Source organism: Phyllobates terribilis, unplaced genomic scaffold (assembly GCF_046119375.1).
Source record: "Phyllobates terribilis strain yellow unplaced genomic scaffold, ASM4611937v1 Scaffold_1__5_contigs__length_1240528914, whole genome shotgun sequence".
In the NCBI taxonomy this organism is placed as follows: Eukaryota; Metazoa; Chordata; class Amphibia; order Anura; family Dendrobatidae; genus Phyllobates; species Phyllobates terribilis.
Window position 1 is genome coordinate 43966275 of NW_027362761.1, and position 20778 is coordinate 43987052.

Below are 20778 nucleotides of genomic sequence, written 5' to 3' on the forward strand. Positions count from 1 at the left end.
TAATGACTTTTGTGTTTTCATTGGCTGTAAGCCATAATCATCATCATTAACAGAAATAAACACTTGAAATAGATCACTCTGTTTGTAATGACTCTAATATATGTGTTTCACTTTTTGTATTGAAGAACTGAAATAAATTACATTTTTGATGATATTCTAATTTAGTGAAATGCACCTGTATGTCTCCCATCCTGGTATATATGTCACCCATCCTGGGCCCTTCCTGGTATGTATGTCCCCCATCTGGGCCCATCCTGATATATATGTCCCTCCTATCCTGGTATATATGTCCCCCATTTGAGCCCATCTTAGCAGATATGTCCCCCATCTGGGCCCATCCTGGTATATATGTCCCCCCCATCCTGGTATATATGTCCCCCATATGAGCCCATCCTAGTAGATATGTCCCCCATCTAGGACCATCCAGCTATATATGACACCTATCCTAGTACATTTGTCTCCCATCCTGTTCTACCGCTGTTCTTTAATGCAAAAAAAAAACAATTCTACTCACTCTTTTGAAGTCAGCAGCTGACTTCTGCATGCAAACCATGGGCAGCGCATGACATCACTGCCATGGGCAGCCTATGACTGGCTCGCCCGACGTCAGCTACCGGCTTCTGATTGGCTGGCAGCATGTATTGCAATGCACTGACCCGACGGGTCTCTGCATCGCAATACACTTCAGCTGAATATGCGTCCTTGGATGCACATCCAGCTGAAGTTTGCCTTGACATGACCGGGCCCCCCTCCCACATGGGCCGGGTCACATTTGCAACCTCTACGACCGCTATAGTTACGAACATGAAGATAGCTATGTACAGTGCTGCTCAACATTATTGTCAACCCTTATTTTTTTTCATAGACTATACAATATCTTCAGAAATAAATGGAAGTGTACCAAAGTTATATTCTCAAGATTTTTTAATTAGTGGTCCAAAGTAATACAACAATAAAACATTGTTTTTCAACTTTCATGTTGAAATTTCAAAGAAAAAACAGAATATACAACAACAATAATGTGCAGCAATAAAGGCACCCCTAATTAATACTTGGTTGCACACCCTTTGGCATTGAGGACAGCCTCCAAATGTTTCTTGTAGCCATCTATAAGCTTCTTGCACTTCTCAGCTGGAATTTTCTCCAATTCTTCCTTTGCAGTTTGCTCAAGCTCTTGAATGTTTGCAGGGTTATTTTTCCCATTGGCAGATTTCCGCTCACCTCAAAGGTTTTCAATGGGATTGAAGTCAGGACTCATTGCTGGCCATTTTAAAACAGTCCATTTTTTTCTTTTTCAACCATTCTTGTGTACTTTTGGATGTGTGCTTTGGGTCATTGTCTTACTGGAGGACCCATGATCTTCGATTCAAACCAAGTTTTCTTACACTGGGTAGGACATTTCGCTCTGAAATCTCTTCATAATTCTCTGATTTCATGATTCCTGTGATACGGTCAAGGCCTCCAGTACCAGACACAGCAGAGCAACCCCACAGCATTATGGATCCTCCACCACGCTTAACTGCTGGTAAGGCGTTCATTTCCTTATAAGCTTCATTGCGCCGTCTGTAAACAAACTGTTGCTTTGCATTGCCAAAAAGCTCTATTTTTGTTTCATCTGTCCACAGAACATTTTCCCAGAAGGATTGTGGTTTGTCAAGGTACTCTTTGGCAAAGATCAGTTGTTCCTTTTTATGTATTTTCTTCAGCAATGGTTTATTCCTTGGCCTTCGCCCATAAAGCTCTGCTTGGTTTAGTGTGCGGCATATAGTATTTGTTGAAACATGACCCCAGACTTTTCCAGGTTGGCCTTCAGGTCTTTGGATGTTTGACGTGGTGTTTTTTCCACTATTTGCACCAACCTTCAAAGACATCTCTTGTAAATTTCCCTCTTTCCCCCACGTTCATGGAGGTTCTTGATGGCTCCATGCTTGGCAAATTTCTTAATAACATTGCACACTGTTGAAACTCCCCACCAAGAACTTCATTCACTGGAACCTGAGCCTTTTCCTCTGCAGCCAATGATCAGAGGAGGCTAGAGTCTCTAGACATAACCATTACTGCTTCATTAGCTCCCTTTATTCCATCTCCTGTTCCCATTATGGCAGCTCCCATTTGCATTTTAATGAACTGAGAGTCACACTGTTTGCTCTACCTTTCTTATACAAATCACACAATTAAGGTTAGAGATTATTCCTTAATATGCACCACCTCTTAGGTTACATGCAAATTCAGACTAGCTCCACTCTCACTGCTTGTGCTACTGATTACTACAGTTTTATTATTATACCGTACCTACCATTCTTACAGCATCACACTGCACAGGAATTATTAGACCATTATATTTATTTCTGGGCCATACACACTTATTCTCAAATGAATCAATTTTGTGCACTTATTTTATTTATTATGCTTTGCTTATATAGCGACATTAATTCCACAGCGCTTGAAGTAGGATCAAAAATATGAAAACTGAGTTCTGTCTATACTACTGTGGCATCCAGTTCTAGGTTAAAGGGAACCTGTCATGTGAAAAAAATGCTATTATCCTGCAGATATGGGCTTAATCTGCATGTTAATAGTGTTCAGAAGCCGTTTGGCCGCCTCTCTGAATGCCCGACTGGAAATTAACCTTATTCCTCCCAACAGCCTCAAGCTCACAGTCTTGGGCAGAACGGTGGCTCAGTGGCTAGCACTGCAGTGCTGGGGTCCTGGGTTCAAATCCCATCAAGGACAACATCTGCAAGGAGTTTGTATGTTCTCCCCGTGTTTGTGTGGGTTTTCTCCGGTTTCCTTCCACACTCCAAAGACTTACTGATAGGGAATGTAGATTGTGAGCCCCAATGGGGACAGCGATGATAATGTATGTAAAGCGCTGTTGAATTAATGGTGCTATATATTACACGCACGCCGCTAGGTTCAGATAGGGGCGAGACAGGTTACATGAATTCTTTGGAATCCTGGGGGAACCGTTACTCAGGGCGATCATAGACCATGCCTCCATTACTGAAAAACTGAGGCCCAGTAGTTGGGCCTTCAGAAGAGCTGCCGCACATCTTCTGAATGTTATTAACCTTCAGATTAACCCCATATCTGCAGGTTAATAGTGTTTTTTGACATGACGAGTACTCTTTAAGTCAAATAGAAATTAATGAGATGCATAAGTCAACAAGTAAGTTTGGGGGTTTTATACAAAAAATGAAACAAAACTGTCAGTGTACAACCATGATATATCCTTTAGATTAATAATATATCTAAAACTGATATTAAAAAAAAAGTTATGCAAACTGACATTATTTATTTTACTCGCTTACTCATTTGTTTGCAGTCAGGATTAAAAAGATGAAAAGAAAAGATGAATGTGCAAAAATAAAATGCTAATACGATTTTACCAACCTCACTCTAGCTATAGCAAGGATATTTTATATTTAGATATTTAACCCACTAACAGTCTGTCATTGCAGCTGGATGAAAATCCACACACTGGCCATAGACATAGGACTGATATTCCCTGACTCGCAAATAAAACAATCCTCGTTCACCTTGATATAAGTTGTTGGAAGACGTTCGGGCTTTATCAATAGACATGAGGTTGTTGCAAGAAGCCATAATCTGCTCTCCGTTATCTAACTGAGCAGTTAATCAGCCTAAAGCGCTAAATGGACAGATGAAGTGCAGAAAATCAGACATGATACAACAGTAGTTGTGTTTTACAGCGAGACCAAAACTGAAACATGAATTTGTAAATGTCAGTGTTGTGAAATAGCAGAACTCAGACAACTGAGAACTGTATAGGAAAGAGCATGTTTGAGCCCGCAGAAGTCATCCCACCACCACCTCCAGAGACACTCTACTCTTGGGGGCATAGCGGTCATGTATTAGTTATGCCCCATATATGTTGGCAATCAGAGTTTGCAGATTGAGGCCATATGTAAATGTTTATTAACGCATTATATGGAAGTAAATTGTTGAAAAATGAGCGTATAGAAGTTAATGCTAGCACAGTAATCACATTACAAAGACATTGTTTTTAAAATATTACATTTTATGGAACTGTAAAGATATTGTATTATTTGAAGGTATATACTGAGCAGGTTATATCTGAACATATGTTGTGTGAGAGTAGATAATAGATGCTCTTGTCTATGGGCACTGTAATGGTTGCCTCTGGACCACACACCTCAAACTCTGGTCCATGGGCAAAATCTGGCCCGCAGGGTGGTTTTATTTGGCCATCAACACTAGAACCACCACCCATATGTGAGGCCATTAATCTGTATGGAGGACTATGGGTGCCCATAATACTGTATGGAGGACTATGTGGAGCCCATTATATTATATGGAGCATTATATGGACCCATTATACTGAATGGAGGACTATGTGGGACCATTATTCTGTATGGAGGACTATGTGGTGCCCATTATTCTGTATGGAGGACTATGTGGGGCCATTATTCTGTATGGAGGACTATGTGGGGCCATTATTCTGTATGGAGGACTATGTGGACCCATTATTCTGTATGGAGGACTATGTGGGGCCATTATTCTGTATGGAGGACTATGTGGGGCCCATTATACTGTATGGAGGACTATGTGGGGCCATTATACTGTATGGAGGACTATGTGGACCCATTATACTGTATGGAGGACTATGTGGGGCTATTATTCTGTATGGAGGACTATGTGGAGCCATTATTCTATATGGAGCACTATGTGGGGCCCATTATATTGTATGGAGCACTATGTGGACCTTTTATACTGTATGGGGGACAATTTGTTGCCCATGATACTGTATAAAGCACTATTTGGGACCCATTATACTGTGTGGAGCACTATATGGACCCATTATACTGTATGGGGGACTATGTGGGGCCATTATTCTGTATGGAGGACTATGTGGTGCCATTATACTGCATAGAAGACTATGTGGGGCCCATTATTCTGTATGGAGGACTATGTGGTGCCCATTATTCTGTATGGAGGACTATGCTGGTCCCATTATTCTTTATGGAGGACTATGTGGGGCCCATTATACTGTATGGAGGACTATGTGGGACCCATTATTCTGTATGGAGGACTATGTGGGGCCCATTATACTGTATGGAGGACTATGTGGGGCCCATTATACTGTATGGAGGACTATGTGGGGCCCATTATTCTGTATGGAGGACTATGTGGGGCCCATTATACTGTATGGAGGACTATGTGGGGCCCATTATACTGTATGGAGGACTATGTGGGGCCCATTATTCTGTATGGAGACTATGTGAGGCCCATTATCCTGTATAGTGGTTGGCCCGCGTCTTTGTCCAAGTTTTTCATTTTGGCCCTCTGTGTGTTTCAGTTTGACATCCCTGCTCTAGACAGTCTCTCATCATTATCTGCTGCCTGTATGTAAGACTATGATACATCACAGACAACTTAGAGTTTTTTGGGACCATATATTTTGTACTAAAGCCTTTATTATCATCCTTCACAGGCTTTTTCAGATGTATATACTGCTGTGATTCTGCTGCGTCTGCTGCTGTAGAAACACAGTTTGATACGCTCACTGTCATGTTCTAATCTCACACTCTGCACTGTACTTCTGGCCTTCATACTTCCAGCCAGTGTTGGGATCCGCATGTCACAGGTCAAGTATGTTAATAGGTACGCGGATGCAACAGCGCAGACAATGAGGAGACAGTGGTACTTAAAAAACAATTATTTATATGGCTAAAACGAGTATCTATCTATATAAGTAGGCACGGAGTTATGAGTAACAGTAAACAATAACACCATAATAAATTATACACATGGCAACGCAACACAGCAGAGTATCTTTACATCGTAGTGTGTGTATATACAGTTGAAACCAGAAGTTTACATACTCTATATAAAAAGACACATATGCATGTTTTTCTCAATATCTGACAAGAAATCAGAATAAACCTTTCCTGTTTTAGGTCAATTAGGATTACCATAATTTTTAATATTTGCCAAATGTCAGAATAATGAGAGAGAGAGAATGTTTTAAGGCATTTTTATTACTTACTGCAAAGTCAAAAGTTTACATACATTTCATTAGTATTTGGTACCATTGCCCTTAAACTGAATGACTTGGGTCAAACGTTTGGGATATCCTTCCACAAGCTTCTCACAATAGTTGGTCGGAATTTTGGCCCAGTCCTCCTGACAAAACTGGTGTAACTGATTCAGGTTTGTAGGTCCCTTGCTCGCACCTGCCTTTTCAGCTTTGCCCATAAATTTTCAATAGGATTGAGATCTGGGCTTTGTGATGGCCACTCCAAAACATTGGCTTTGTTATCCTTAAGCCACTTTGTTACCATTTTGGCAGTATGTTTTGGGTCATTGTCCATTTGGAAAACCTATTTCCGCCCAAACTTTAACTTCCTGGCTGATGTCTTGAGATGTTGCTTCAGCATTGCCACATAATCTTTTCTCATGATGCCATCTATTTTGTGAAGTGCTCCAGTCCCTTTTGCAGCAAAACAACCCCACAGCATCATGCTGCCATCCTCGTGTTTCACAGTTGAGATGGGGTTCTTAGGCTTCCTTCCAAGCTTCTCCCTTTTTCCTCCAAATGTAACAATGGTCATTATGCCCAAAAAGATCAATTTTAGTTTCATTAGTCCACAGGACATGTCTCAAAAAATGAGGGTCTTTGTTCCTGTGGGCATTTGCAAACATTAATCTGGCTTTTTTATGTTTCTTTTGGAGTAACAGCTTCTTCCTGGCAGAGTGGCTTTCAGCCCATGTTGATACAGTACTCATTTTACTGTGGATATTGACACAATCTTACCAGCTTCCACCATCATCTTCACAAGGTCTTTTGCATTTGTCCTTGGGTTGATATGCACATGTCGGACCAAAGCACGTTCTTCTGTGGAACACAGAACCCGTGTCCTTCCTGAGCTGTATGATGGCTGGACATTCCCATCTTGTTTGTACTTGCGTATAATTGTTTGTACAGATGAATGAGGCACCTTCAGGTATCTTGAAATTGTACCCAAGGATGAACCAGACTTGTGCAAGTCCACAATTTTCTTCCTGATATCTTGGCTGATTTCTTTAGACTTTCCCATGATGCTACACAAAGAAGCAGTGTGTTTCATGTGTGCATTAAAATACATCCACAGGTGTGTCTCTAATTAACTGAGATGTTGCAAAAAACTTATTAGAAACCTCCAAACACAGGACATCATCATATGGGCAGTCCAGAATTGTTTAAAGGCATAGTAATCTTAGTGTATGTAAAGTTTTGTTTTTGCAGTAAGTAATAAAAATGCCTTAAAACATTCTCTCTCATTATTCTGGCATTTGGCAAATATTAAAAATTATGGTAATCCTAATTGACCTAAAACGGGAAAGGTTTATTCTGATTTCATGTCAGATATTGAGAAAAACATGCATATGTGTCTTTTTATACACAGTTGGTACGGAAAGTATTCAGACCCCTTTAAATTTTTCACTCTTTGTTTCATTGCAGCCATTTCGTTAATTCTAAAAAGTTATTTTTTTTTCTTATTAAAGTACACTCTGCACCCCATCTTGACTGAAAAAAAACAGAAATGTAGAAATTTTTGCAAATTTATTAAAAAAGAAAAAATGAAATATCACATGGTCATAAGTATTCAGACCCTTTGCTCAGTATTGCGTAGAAGCACCCTTTTGAGCTAGTACAGCCATGAGTCTTCTTGGGAATGATGCAACAAGTTTTTCTCACTTGGATTTTGGATCCTCTGCCATTCTTCCTTGCAGATCCTCTCCAGTTCCGTCAGGTTGGATGGTGAACGTTGGTGGACAGCCATTTTCAGGTCTCTCCAGAGATGCTCAATTGTCTTGTTGGAAGGTGAACCTTCGGCCAAGTCTGAGGTCCAGAGCACTCTGGAAGAGGTTTTCATCCAGGATATCTCTGTACTTGGCTGCATTCATGTTTCCTTCAATTGCAACCAGTCTTACATAGTCACAGACTCAATTAATCAGTCAGACTCTAACCTCTACAACATGGGCAAGACCAAAGAGCTTTCTAAGGATGTCAGGGACAAGATCATAGACCTGCACAAAGCTGGAATGGGCTTCAAACCATAAGTAAGATGCTGGGTGAGAAGAAGGCAACTGTTGGTGCAATAGTAATAAAGTGGAAGAAATACAAAATGACTGTCAATAGACATCGATCTGGGGCACCATGCAAAATTTCACCTCGTGGGGTATCCTTGATCATGAGGAAGGTGAGAGATCAGCCTAAAACTACACGGAGGGAACTTCTTAATTATCTCAAGGCAGCTGGGATCACAGTTACCAAGAAAACCATTGGCAACACATTACACCTTAAAGGTTTAAAATCCTGCAGTGCCCTCAAGGTCCCCCTACTCAAGAAGGCACATGTGCAGACCCGTCTGAAATTTGCCAATGAACACCTGGATGATTCTGTGAGTTATTGGGAGAAGGTGCTGTGGTCAGATGAGACAAAAATTGAGCTCTTTGGCATTAACTCAACTCGCCGTGTTTGGAGGAAGAGAAATAATGCTGCCTATGACCCAAAGAACACCGTCCCCACTGTCAAGCATGGAGGTGGAAACATTATGTTTTGGGGGTGTTTCTCTGCTAAGGGCACAGGACTACTTCACCGCATCAATGGGAAAATGGATGGAGCCATGTACCGTAAAATCCTGAGTGACACCTCCTTCCCTTCGCCAGGACATTAAAAATGGGTCGTGGCTGGGTCTTCCAGCAAGACAATGACCCTAAACATACAAAGGAGTGGCTAAAAAGAAACACATTAAGGTCATGGAGTGGCCTAGCCAGTCTCCAGACCTTAATCCCATAGAAAACTTAATGGAGGGAGTTGAAGCTCCGAGTTGCCAAGCGACAGATTTAGAGATGATCTGCAAAGAGGCGTGGACCAAAATTCCTCCTGACATGTGCACAACCCTCATCATCAACTACAAAAAACGTCTGACTGCTGTGCTTGCCAACAAGGGTTTTGCCACCAATTATTAAGTGTTGTGTGCCAGAGGAATCAAATACTTATTTCTCACTGCAAAATGCAAATAAAAGTGTCTAATTTATACCATGTGATTTTCTTGGTTTTTTGGGGGATATTTTATCTCTCAATGTTAAAATTAACCTACCCTTAAAATTATAGACTGTTCATGTCTTTGTCAGTGGGCAAACTTACAAAAACAGCAAGGGATAAAATTATTATTTCCTTCACTGTATATACCTAGCAGCGATATAGAACCTTAAGGCTATGTACCCACGATGCAGAAATGCTGCATATTTTTTCCGCATCTCCCTGGCAGGAAAAACGTATGTGGATTTTACATGTGTTTTTCCTGCCAGGGACATGCGGATGTGAAGCGTTCTTCACATGCATTTCTGCATGCGGGTTATCAAGCGCTTTTCCAAGCGATTTTAGCATCACTTGGAAAAGTGCTTGACAACTTGGTCACACTATATAAATCCATGCAACCGGCATGGATTTGTATAGTGTGACCAAGTAATAGTTAAAAAAAAAGAATAAGAATGGTAAAAAATAAAAAATAAAGATTATACTTACCTTCTGATGGCCCTCGGTTTTTTCTCCGGTGCGTCCGGTCTCTTGCACTGCTCGCGGTGGTGTGAAAGGACCTTTCATGACATCATTTAGTCATGTGACAGGTCACGCGACTAAATGACGTCATGAAAGGTCCTTTTAGACCATCCCGAGCCGCCCAACACACCAGACGCATCGCTGAGGAGACCGGGGGCCATCGGAAGGTAAGTATAATGTATATTTTTTTATTTTAAATTATTTTTTTACAGGTACCATGGTACCCGGGTCTGCAGGAGAGTCTCCTCTTCTCCAGACCCGGGTCCCATCCGCACATTGAATCGCTTAATATCCGCATGTGCACTTGTAGTGATGCGGATATTAAGCGATTCAATGCAAGTCAATGGCGGCAATTACGCTGCATGTCCGCAAAATTAATGGACATGCTGCGTAGTGATAATCCGCAGTGGAAATTTCCGCAGCATGTGCAAAGCACATGCGGATTATCATTGGGGACCATGGGGCACATATTACCAAGCGTTTTAAGCGTTTTCGCTGCGGAAATTCCGCGGCAAAAATGCTTGAAAAACGCATAGTGGGCACGTAGCCAAATTCTATGGCAGAAGGCATCGAGGAATAATCGCAATCACAAAGAATAATGGGAGAATCTTTGTTACAGTAATATAGTAGCTGTCTTGTGATATGAATGGGATTTATGTACACACCAGGCCGGTGTAGCTTCCCAATGTGTCTGAAGGAAGTGCTGGCTTGTTCCATTGTGTTTCTTAATTAGTTTGTTTGCATGCCAATGGCCCCCTGCTGTGCCTGGGGACTGTGAAGGTAATGCTATACTTAATCCGAATATCTTCTGGATTTCCTTTACTAAACTTGAATCTTTGGTTTGTTTGCGCACAACTGATTTCATAAATTTGTTTCTTTGGTGATACATCATCTAGTGTATAGAACTAATTGGATACTAGGCAGGTTGTCGAAAAGTTTTTCAGGCATAAAAACCAAATGCAGCTAAATCTAAAAAGGAAGCTGACGAACAATCAAGATCCAACTTTCATTAGTCGAGTGCATACTAATAACGCTCCTAAAACCATTGTACAATGAGCATGTATCTAATATAAACATTTCACATCAAAGTTTACATTTGAGTCAAACTTTTTGTTTTACATTGAATGCAACAACTAACTTCTCATTTCCTTGTCTATATGTACAGTTGATATAAAACAATATGTATTTGTTGATTTATATCCATGGTGATGTATAAATGCCGAAATTGTCTTGATTTCAAATGTCATTTTGTAATCTCTTTCATTGTTTGGCTACCTGAATTACCTGTGCATGTGTATAAACATCTGCTAGGTTACAACATTTGAATCCAATTATCCATGGGTGTTCGCAGCTAATCCCTGCAGCTATTGTTGCAGAGATTACATATTTTCATAAAATTACTTTCAGCTTCTACTTCGAAACCTGTTTTTGCTCACTTTTCTAATTGAACCTTAACCTACACTAAGACTGGATGCTGGAAAGGATTCTCTTAAAGGCGTATTCTCAAGTTTGGAAGTTATCCCTTATAATAAGGGGATAAGGGATAACTTATTATTTGGGGGTCGGACCACTGGGACAACCACCAATCCCCGGAACTGAGACTCTAACTAAGCAGTGGTCAATCATGCGCACATCCATCCACTCCTAATGGGCCCACTGGAGATAGCGCAGTGCTGCATATGGCTGGTCTGCAGCATTCCCATTATGAATGGAGTATCTGTGTGCATGATCGACCACGGTTCCATTCACACAGGCCTGGTTTTGGGTTTGGTGGGATCCCAGCAGTCAGACCCCTGGTAATTGGAAAGTTATCAGCTATCCTGTGGATAGGGAATAACTTCCAAACTTGAGACAACACCTTTCTTTATGGTGGCTTTACACTGCGTAATTATGATTATTGAGCGCTTCTAATAATGCTCATTTCACCATAATTGTGCAGTCTAAATAGACTACTGATTGAGGGAAGGGGCAGCTCAGTGACTCAGTGGTTAGCACTGTAGCCTTGTAGGGTCCCAGGTTCAATTCCCATATCTGCAAGAAGTTTGTATGTTCCCACCTGTTTGCATCAGTTTCCTCTGGGTATTCTGGCTTCCTCCCACACTCCAAAAATATACCCATAGGGAATTTAGATTATGATCCCCAATGGGGACATTGAGGATGTCGCGAAAGTGCTGTGGAATTCATGGCGCTATATAAATGAGTTAAATAAAGTAATACAAATAAATAAAAAATTAAACAAAAAGCAAAACGATCGTTCGTAGGGCGAAGTGATCTTTTTGTTTACCCAAAAGATCATTATTCTCATCAGCACATTGTCCAGCTGACCCAGAATAGCCAAAGGGCCACATGTGGTCCATGGGCGCACTTTGCCCAGGTTTGGTGTAGAGTGTTCCTATTAATATGCATATACAGTAAGTGCATATCAAGGACTTTGTTCTATAAAGTTGAGTGTTGTTTGGAAGCTGAAGTTTCGTCTGACCTCTGCCACTACATTGTGAGTTGTCACATTTCTTTTTGGAATAAATTAAACTAAACCAGAGTTCAAAGCATTTCAGACTAATGCAATTAACTTAATATAATCAGGGATTTCGGTCCTTTATAAATACGCATATGTTAATCATAGAAACTTTTTTAATTGCATTTAAAATCGTTGCACGGATTCTATTGAACTTTGATCTTTTCCATTAAGATAATTTAAAGCAGTGATGTGATGTGTGATTTTTGAGTGTGCTGCCATGACAAAAAATGGCTGACCCCTTGCTGTGATTTATGATGATTTGAGGGAAAAGGAAAAAGCTAAAGCTTTGTAATGCTCTTTTTATTTTTCAGCAAAGCCATCTGAACTCTTTTCTCTGGACCATCAAACGAGATCCTCCTTCATACTTCTTTGGCACCATTCATGTTCCATACACAAGGGTGTGGGATTTTATTCCAGAAAACTCTAAGAAAGCTTTCCAGCAGAGCAATATTGTATACTTTGAGTTGGATTTGACAGATCCCTACACAATTTCTGCACTGACCAGTTGCCAGATGCTGCCTCAGGGTGAGAATCTACAAAGTGTTCTTCCTAGGGATATTTATCGCAGACTCAAACGCCATTTGGAATATGTTAAACTCATGATGCCCTCATGGATGACTCCAGATCAAAGAGGGAAAGGCCTTTATGCTGATTATTTATTCAATGCGATTGCTGGAAACTGGGAACGAAAAAGACCTGTATGGGTGATGCTCATGGTGAATTCCTTGACAGAGGTTGACATTAAATCACGAGGAGTCCCAGTACTGGATTTGTATCTTGCTCAGGAAGCAGAGCGTCTTAAAAAGAGAACTGGGGCAGTCGAGAAAGTAGAAGAACAATGTCACCCGCTTAATGGGTTGAATTTTTCACAGGTAAGAATTATCCCATGTTCACTACATACAAAAATCACATATTGTATATTGCATCCCTACGATTTTTCCCACAGTCATTGTTAAAAAGTTGACCAGTTTGGACAACCCAGAGTTTAATTCGGGTCTAGTCAAATTGATGATGGGTGGTCTCACTCATGATCAACTGTTATTGCCAGGGTGTGCTCTAAGTCTATCCTGTTAGCCCATATAATAAGGAGTTCTCCAAAGCGAGTCAACATACCTCAACTTTTAATAACATTTCTGTATAGAAATTTAGATAAAATATTGGACAGTTTGAACTCTGTTGGAACCAGAGAGCCTCGCATCGTGAACGACAGTTAGTTACAGTTTTTTAAAACTTTTTGTAATTAATACTGTGACATTTTCAAAAAATCAAGGTATGCTCTAAATGTGTTCAATTCTAAGTAATATGTAAAAAGCTTTTAATTTATATTAATGTATAATTGCACATAAGCAGAAACTGCAATGTATCTCTATTGCACACTTGCCAAAAATATATTACAAAAATAGTCCTGCTTATAATCTCCTAATTTTGAGTCCCATATAAAACATAGATGGAGTTTGGATATACCACTTTACCTGTGTACTCTATCTGATATTCTTTCCATGCATGTCCAATCCTTGTTCCCCTGGGAAATATCTTTCAAACAGTGGAGCCATCTACTGTATGTCTTTGGAGAAATTGGGATAGCAGGTTGACAGCTAAGCTCTGGGTATTGCCAACATATAATGTTCAACTATATTAAGTTTTTCGATGAAGCCCAAATTTGAAAAAAGACTTAGGCATATACCCGACAGCATTACAAGTAATACAGATAGGTCATTCAGTGGTCAAGGAATGTTTGCTAATGTCTATGTTCTTACTTCTAGTTTTATGTTTGCAAAATGGTAAGCAGAATATATACCAGGAAAGAAAATAAGTCAGAGTTGTCCTACTTTATGGAGTTTCTACCTTTGTATCTATAAGTGGTCAGTTATACATACTCATCACTTATGTGCAGAACAAAAAGTCTGTCACTTTGCACAAAAGATTGAATATCTCCCAAGTCTTGGTAATTTTATCTACAAAAGAACAGGCCAACATTCACAGATTTCTCACCTTCTAGCCCGGAAAATTATCAGAGGGTGGAAATCACCAGAAGGTATCTTGTGAAAGGTGACAGCTGTGAAAATATTTGACTGTGAAAAGCCCTTCATTGGACAGATAGGAGCCGTTGAGGGGAGGAGGAGATGAGCTGTAGAGGTAACAATAACACAGGACAGAAGGTGGATGATTGAGGAGACAATGGTCACTTGCTATCTAGGAAAAGGTTCCCAGTCAGATCAGTGTTGAGATGTTGTAACAGATCTCCAGTTTCAGCTTTCTTTAATTAATATCCAGTATTAGCTGACATTTTTTTTTAGCTATTTGGGCTGATATTAGCTACACTTTTTTATGGCATATTTTTCTTTTTGATAGGGCATACCGTATAATTTCACATGATAAATGTGCTCCCATATTTTTTCCGCTTCTCCCTGGCAGGAAAAATGCATGCAGATTTTACATGTGTTTTTCCCGCCAGGTAGAAGCGTTGGTCAAGCGTCTTTACATGCATTTCTGCATGCGGGTTATCAAGCGCTTTTCCAAGCGATTTTAGCATCACTTGGAAAGTGCTTGACAACTTGGTCACACTATATAAATCCATGCAACCGGCCTGGATTTATACAGTGTGACCAAGTAATAGTTAAAAAAAAAAAGAATAAGAATTCTTTTTTTTACAGTACCAGCACCATTATAGTCAATGGCCCCGTCGGCGCATACACCTGAATCCCGTTTTGCGGCGGGTTCAGATGTAAACCCCGACGGGACCAACAAACATAGGACAAAGCACAGTGTGAAAGCACTCTAACACTCCAGTTTCACATGTCTGTGAAACATAGACAGTGTTCGGGTTGCAATACACTGCCCAATCCCGTTTCTACTTACCAAAACTAACATTGTCATAGCCTCACATGAGACAGTTAATTTAGAGTACGAGACCTGGCGGTCTAGCCATGTATTACAATCTGAGCATGGTCCATGTTTCATAGACGTGTGAAACCGACCTAAGCAATGACATAATATTTGACCTTAGTTTTACTTAGAATTTTACTTGGGTGGAAGCCTTTAGATGACTAGGTCAATTGTAGAAATGTAGAGAAAATCATGCAAATCATGATCTGATAAGGTCAATGGATGAGTGGGTTTCAAAAATCAATTCTACTTAGAAATGTGGATGATAATCTGATGGCTTCTGAAAGGCAGAATAGTGATATCTACTGTAAAGAAGCGGCATGCAAATGAATGTTTTTATGGCTGATCTTGTCTGTAGAGAAAAACAAGCAATTAGGGAAAAAGGAAGTTTCTGTGATTGTGAAGCTTACTTAGATAAGATAAGCTAGTGTTAACTGTAGAAAGCTATTAACCATGTTCAACAAAGAGTGTGTATTAGATTTTTAGCACCAGAACAGAAAGATGCATCTGTTAGATCTGTTACTTTTTTCATATTGTTTTGATAATTATTCGTTTTATTGGTTGATTTGAATCCAAAAAAGCAGCAAATAAGAAATGAAAAAAAAATGGATGAAAAAAGTCTTGAGAAAACATAAACATTTATTCAATAAAGTATGGTTTTCTCTGGTAAACAGCAATCTTCAAGTCTAACCACAGATTATCAATTGGATTAAGGTCTGGGCTTTGATTAGGCCCCTCTAAAACATTTACACATTTCCCCTTAAACCACTCAAGTGTTGCTTTAGGAGTATGATTTGGGACATTGTCTTGTTGGAAGGTGAACCTCCGTCCCAGTTTCAAATCACTGACAGACTGAAACAGGTTTTGCTCAAGATTATCACTGTATTTCGCACCATCCATGTTCCCCTCGACTCGGACCATTTTCCCTGTCTCTTCTACCAAAAATCTACTCCACAGCATGATGTTGCCACCACCATGTTTCACTGTGGAGATGGTGTTCTTGGGGTGATGAGCTGTGTTGGTTTGGCGCCAGACAAAGCATTTACCTTGGTGGCCAAGAACTTCAATTTTGATCTCATCTGATCACAGCACCTTCCTCCGTACATTTGGGGTGTCTCCCACATGTCTTTTGGCAAACTCAAAACAAGCCTTACAATTTTTGTGTGTAAGTAAAGGATTTTTTGTGCCCACTCTTCCATAAAGGCCACCTCTATGGAGTGTACGGCTTATTGTGGTCATATGGACTGATACTCCAGTCTCTGCATGGGAATTCCGCAGCTCCTTCAGGGTTACCTTTGGTCTCTGTGCTGCCACTCTGATTAATGCCCTTCTTGCCCAGGCTGAGAGCTTTGATGGGCAGCCCTTTCTTTGCAGATTTGTTGTGGTACCATGTTCTTTCCATTTGATGGTGATCCGGGGGATTATCAGAGATTGGGATATTTTTTTTAAAATCCAACCCTGACTTGTACTTCTCAACAACTTTGTCCCTGACTTGTTTGGAGATCTCCTTGGTCTTCATAGTGTTGTTTGGTTAGTGGTGTTGCAGCCTCTGTGGCCTTTCAGAAAAGATGTGTATATACTGACAGACCTTGTGACACTTATATTGCATACAGGTGGACTTCCTTTCACTAAGCATGTGACTTGTGAAGGTAATTGCTTATTCCAGAAATTTTTAGAGACTTCATAGCAAAAGGGGTGAATACATATGCACATGCCAATTTTTAGTTATTTAATCCCATAAATTTAATTTATGCCTATATTTTTCTCACTTCACTACACCAACTTAGGCTATTTAGTGCTGATGCATCGCACACAAATCAGATTACAAAAGTATTTGAACACAGGTTGTAATGTAACAAAATAAGTTAAAAGTCAAGGGGGTAAATAATTTCATAAGCCATTGTACCTGTTAGTTTTTAAGCTCATATTGAAAAAAAAAGTATTGGATGAACCCTTTAAATTGTGTCTGTTTCCATCATCCTCCCCTTTCCATAGAACTTTACGAGCACCAACTGCCATCTTCTCTCTCAGTAATGGGAAAATATCTATTCTCTGAGGACAGATTTTGTCCGTGAATTGAGAATATTAAGATTGAAAGAACAGTCTAGGAGGAGTGCACTTCTCTGATGAGATATATAACAGATTACTAAATTTCTTATTTACATGTTTACTATTAATTTATAATTAAAATGCAATAAAACTACAGTTAATCTTTAAAGGGGTTGTCCAATACTAGAACCCCTTCTTGATCTAAATGTTTGGCCCCGATAAGATAAAAAAGCCAATACTCACCTCCCATGCTGGCGCCATTCCAGTGGTGTCAGCACTCACATTCCTGGGGTTGCCATGCTGTTGTTGTGACACAGGATGCCAGCGCCCAATCAGCACCAGCGTCACTGTCCCCGCCTTTGTATGAATTGAGCATGAAGAGGAAGTCCGGGCTGCGACTGATCTGACTTCCTCTTCATATTCAATTCATACGAAGGTGGATACTGTGATGCCAGCGCTGATTGGGCACCAGGCTCACGTGTCACAACAATGGCACGGGAGCCCCGGGACCGCAAGTGCCGACACCGTTGGAACGGCGGTGAGTATAAGCTTTTTTATTTTATAGGGGCCAAGCGTGGGGTATGACAAGGAGTTGTCCAAGTACTGGCAACTTTTTTTTAACTAATCTAGCTTCTATATCCAGTCTAGAGAGACAACTTAGAACATATCCATGTATAGAAGAAGCACAAAAAGTATAGCTGATAGCTCAGAAAAATAAGGTTTTAACAGCTCCTGCATCAAGTGTCCATTGGGCATTTCTACAACAGACGTGTCCTGTGATTTTGGCAGCATCCCCTCCAATCTGGGATGGATTGATATTACAAACGCCTTCTGCATTATCCACTGTTTCCTTCATTAGATAAGCCTACATAGAATGGGGTTGGCATTAAGATACTTGCCTGCTCCAGAAACACAAAGTCATTTGTATACAGTGCAGGAGTTGTTAAACTTCTTTTCCTAAGATATGCTTTATTACTGTTACTGTATATGTTGTACAATGCCTCTCTAGACCTGTATATTGCAGCTAGAAGAGTTGTCAAAACTGATGGCAGGTGATCATTCTTAGGACCTACCTTCTAGTATTGATAATTCATCAGTATTTACTGTTATAGACTACAGTGGTATCTGTGTAGGTCCTATCAGGTTCTTCATTTTATGTCACTTATTGAACTTTTTACTGGACGCTCTAGTACATCTTGGGAGAAGAACATCACTTTTGTTATTCGGCGTGGCTGGTTACTCCAAGTACCATCAGCGACACTAGTACACAACAAGTGATTTCTATCTCAGGCAGGATAAATGTGACACCGTGATGAATGGGCCCTGATGTCATACATAGGATGGGTAGAGCTCTGTTCATCTCTTATTTGTCTTCACTCTTTATGCATTATTGGCTTTTTCAAAGATTGTGAGCAATAATTCTTCATGTTCACTGATCCCAAGGAATGCTGTCTGGAGCCTGCTTGTGCTTGTTTGTAATGTGTGCCTTAGAGGTTACACTCATTTTTTCTTGTCTGATATATGATAACATTAGACTCCAGGAAAAAGGTTCCTAGCAATTTCCTAGAGGCATTTGTCATTTAGTTAGTAAAGCAGCTGTGTGCTGTCGTCTGGTATAGCTATTATTCCTGCTAGCTTTAGGAGCTAACCTATTATACTGCTGTACACTTGTTGCATCCATAGGGCTTTTAATAGGATACAAAGACTGGATTGTAAAATTGCTACTAAGTAGTTAGTGACACTTGGTATTACTAATACACTGGATACTTCAGTTATAAATTGTGTTTTTCTTTCTTTTAGTTCAAATTTCCTATTATTAAATAAGGGAGAAAAAGAATCTGTACTGCTTCCTTTTTATATCCTTTTCTACAGTTTTAATTATACCTTGAGTATCATATATGAAGCTGATTTTAGGCTATAAATTATATATATTATAATTGAAATTAGCTGGATCCAGTATTGTCCGTGTTAAAACTCTCCTGTTAGGTTTTTTCTAGTTTGCTGGTCACATGACCATTTTTGCCTATTTAATCCAGCTCCGCCCTCCTGGCCTTGCTGGACTTCATTGTATTTACTACTCTTGAGCTAGCTTGGTACTCTGTTACCGTTCTCTGTTAGTTGTGCTAGGTCTTCGGACCTCTATGTTCTATGTTGTGTGTTTGTCTTTGACTGCTACAATTTCTGCTAGGAGGTGTCCAACTTTATCCCAGTCCCAAGTTCTTGTAGGGATCCCTCCCTTGCATCTATAGGTCTTCGTACAGACTAGCCGAGGACTTTAGCGGGTCTGATCGAGGGATCAGGTTCCCCGTTACATCGTAGGGGTCCAGTTTAGTTCTATTGTAGGGACAGATCTCCTGTCTTTCCTTAGTGCTTGTAGCAGATCATAACAGTCCGGGGGGAAGGAAAGAAAGATCAAGCATGCTGAATTCAACATGCCCGATCATTCCGTTTACAGGAGAAACTCTCCAATGAGAATACATGTATTAATTGCTGTCTAAAGTGTTTGACCACCTTTAGAGAAGTTGTCCAGTGAAAACAGTTTGCTGATTGATGGGGGTCCAACCTCTGGGATCCACAGTAATTTGCAGAATAGGCAATTTGTATCCCTTATGAGGCCTTTTTATCCCTTTTACGAAACTGAGCGGATGCTCAACTGCCGCTTGATTCATTCTCTATGGGAGTACTGGAAAAAGCCGGTCACATAGGGAATAAATGGAACAGTAGTCAAGCATGCACACTGCTGCTTCATCCTAAGCCGGATTAAAGTGTCCCATTCTGCCGATTCAGACCCCCGCCAATCAACAAGTCATCCCCTATCCAAAATAGGTGATAACTTGTTTTCATCAAACTACCCCCTTTAAGTTTGTTTTTTTTATTTGTAGATGCTGATCACTACATTTTGTAAGTTTACAAAAATTTAAAGCCAGTGTCTTACAAAAACACATTTTAATACTAGTAATTATAGCGTTTCATTTCTCATGATCCTGGGCCCTTCATTGGTGCATCATGGTGATGACCTGTGACCACTATGGATTCGGAATTCCAGATGGAGTTGTGATACGCTTCGGCTGGGCCTCAGTAAACACACATCTACTTAGAAACTAGGATATCTGCAGTTTATATTTCTATAGTCCTTAATTATTTGTGCCTACAGTCACAAATCAGCTATGCTTAGCTTTTTAAAAATAATATCATTTTCTCCCTTTTTCTACCATGAAATGATTCCATAGAAAGGCATTCCTTAACCGTGACAGGACTTCATAACTGTGGCTTTGAAGGTTGTTAAACGAGGAATCTTTTAGGTGGCCTCGAGTCTAAGAGGGCATACCCAGCTGTCAGTTTCAATAGTATCACAGGGCCTAAATCAAGGGAAATGCATGTTATTCCTTGGTTTGAGGGCATTTTTTTCAAAGACTGGTCTGTATTAACATAACAAAGTCAGATTATTGACTTCATAGCTATTGTATGGCATTATTGTAGATGTTTCAGGTATTGAAGGAAAATCAAACATACGTTACTATTATATATCCACGTTGGAAGCAGAATTGTAAGAATATATATGGAGGAACTCTGAAGGCTTCATTCTGTACTAAGCCGTTTACATGAGTTCACCATGTTTCTGAAACTATCATTAAAGAAGTTAAATGGCTTTCAACCCTTTTGGAGAAGAAAGTGAAGAAACAGAATATGGGGGCAAGAGCGTGAGCAGATGTGAGAGTTTAGTTGTGTAGAC

General features: G+C 40.1%; 1 protein-coding gene across 1 annotated transcript in view; it reads left to right on the forward strand.

The window, feature by feature from the left end:
* Positions 1-20778, forward strand: part of LOC141165790 (metalloprotease TIKI1-like) — a 192584-nt gene that overhangs the window by 13285 nt on the left and 158521 nt on the right. Inside the window, exon 2 of the mRNA XM_073651704.1 lies at positions 12422-12982. Coding sequence (XP_073507805.1) covers positions 12422-12982 — 561 coding nt within the window. The remainder of the gene's footprint in view (positions 1-12421; positions 12983-20778) is intronic.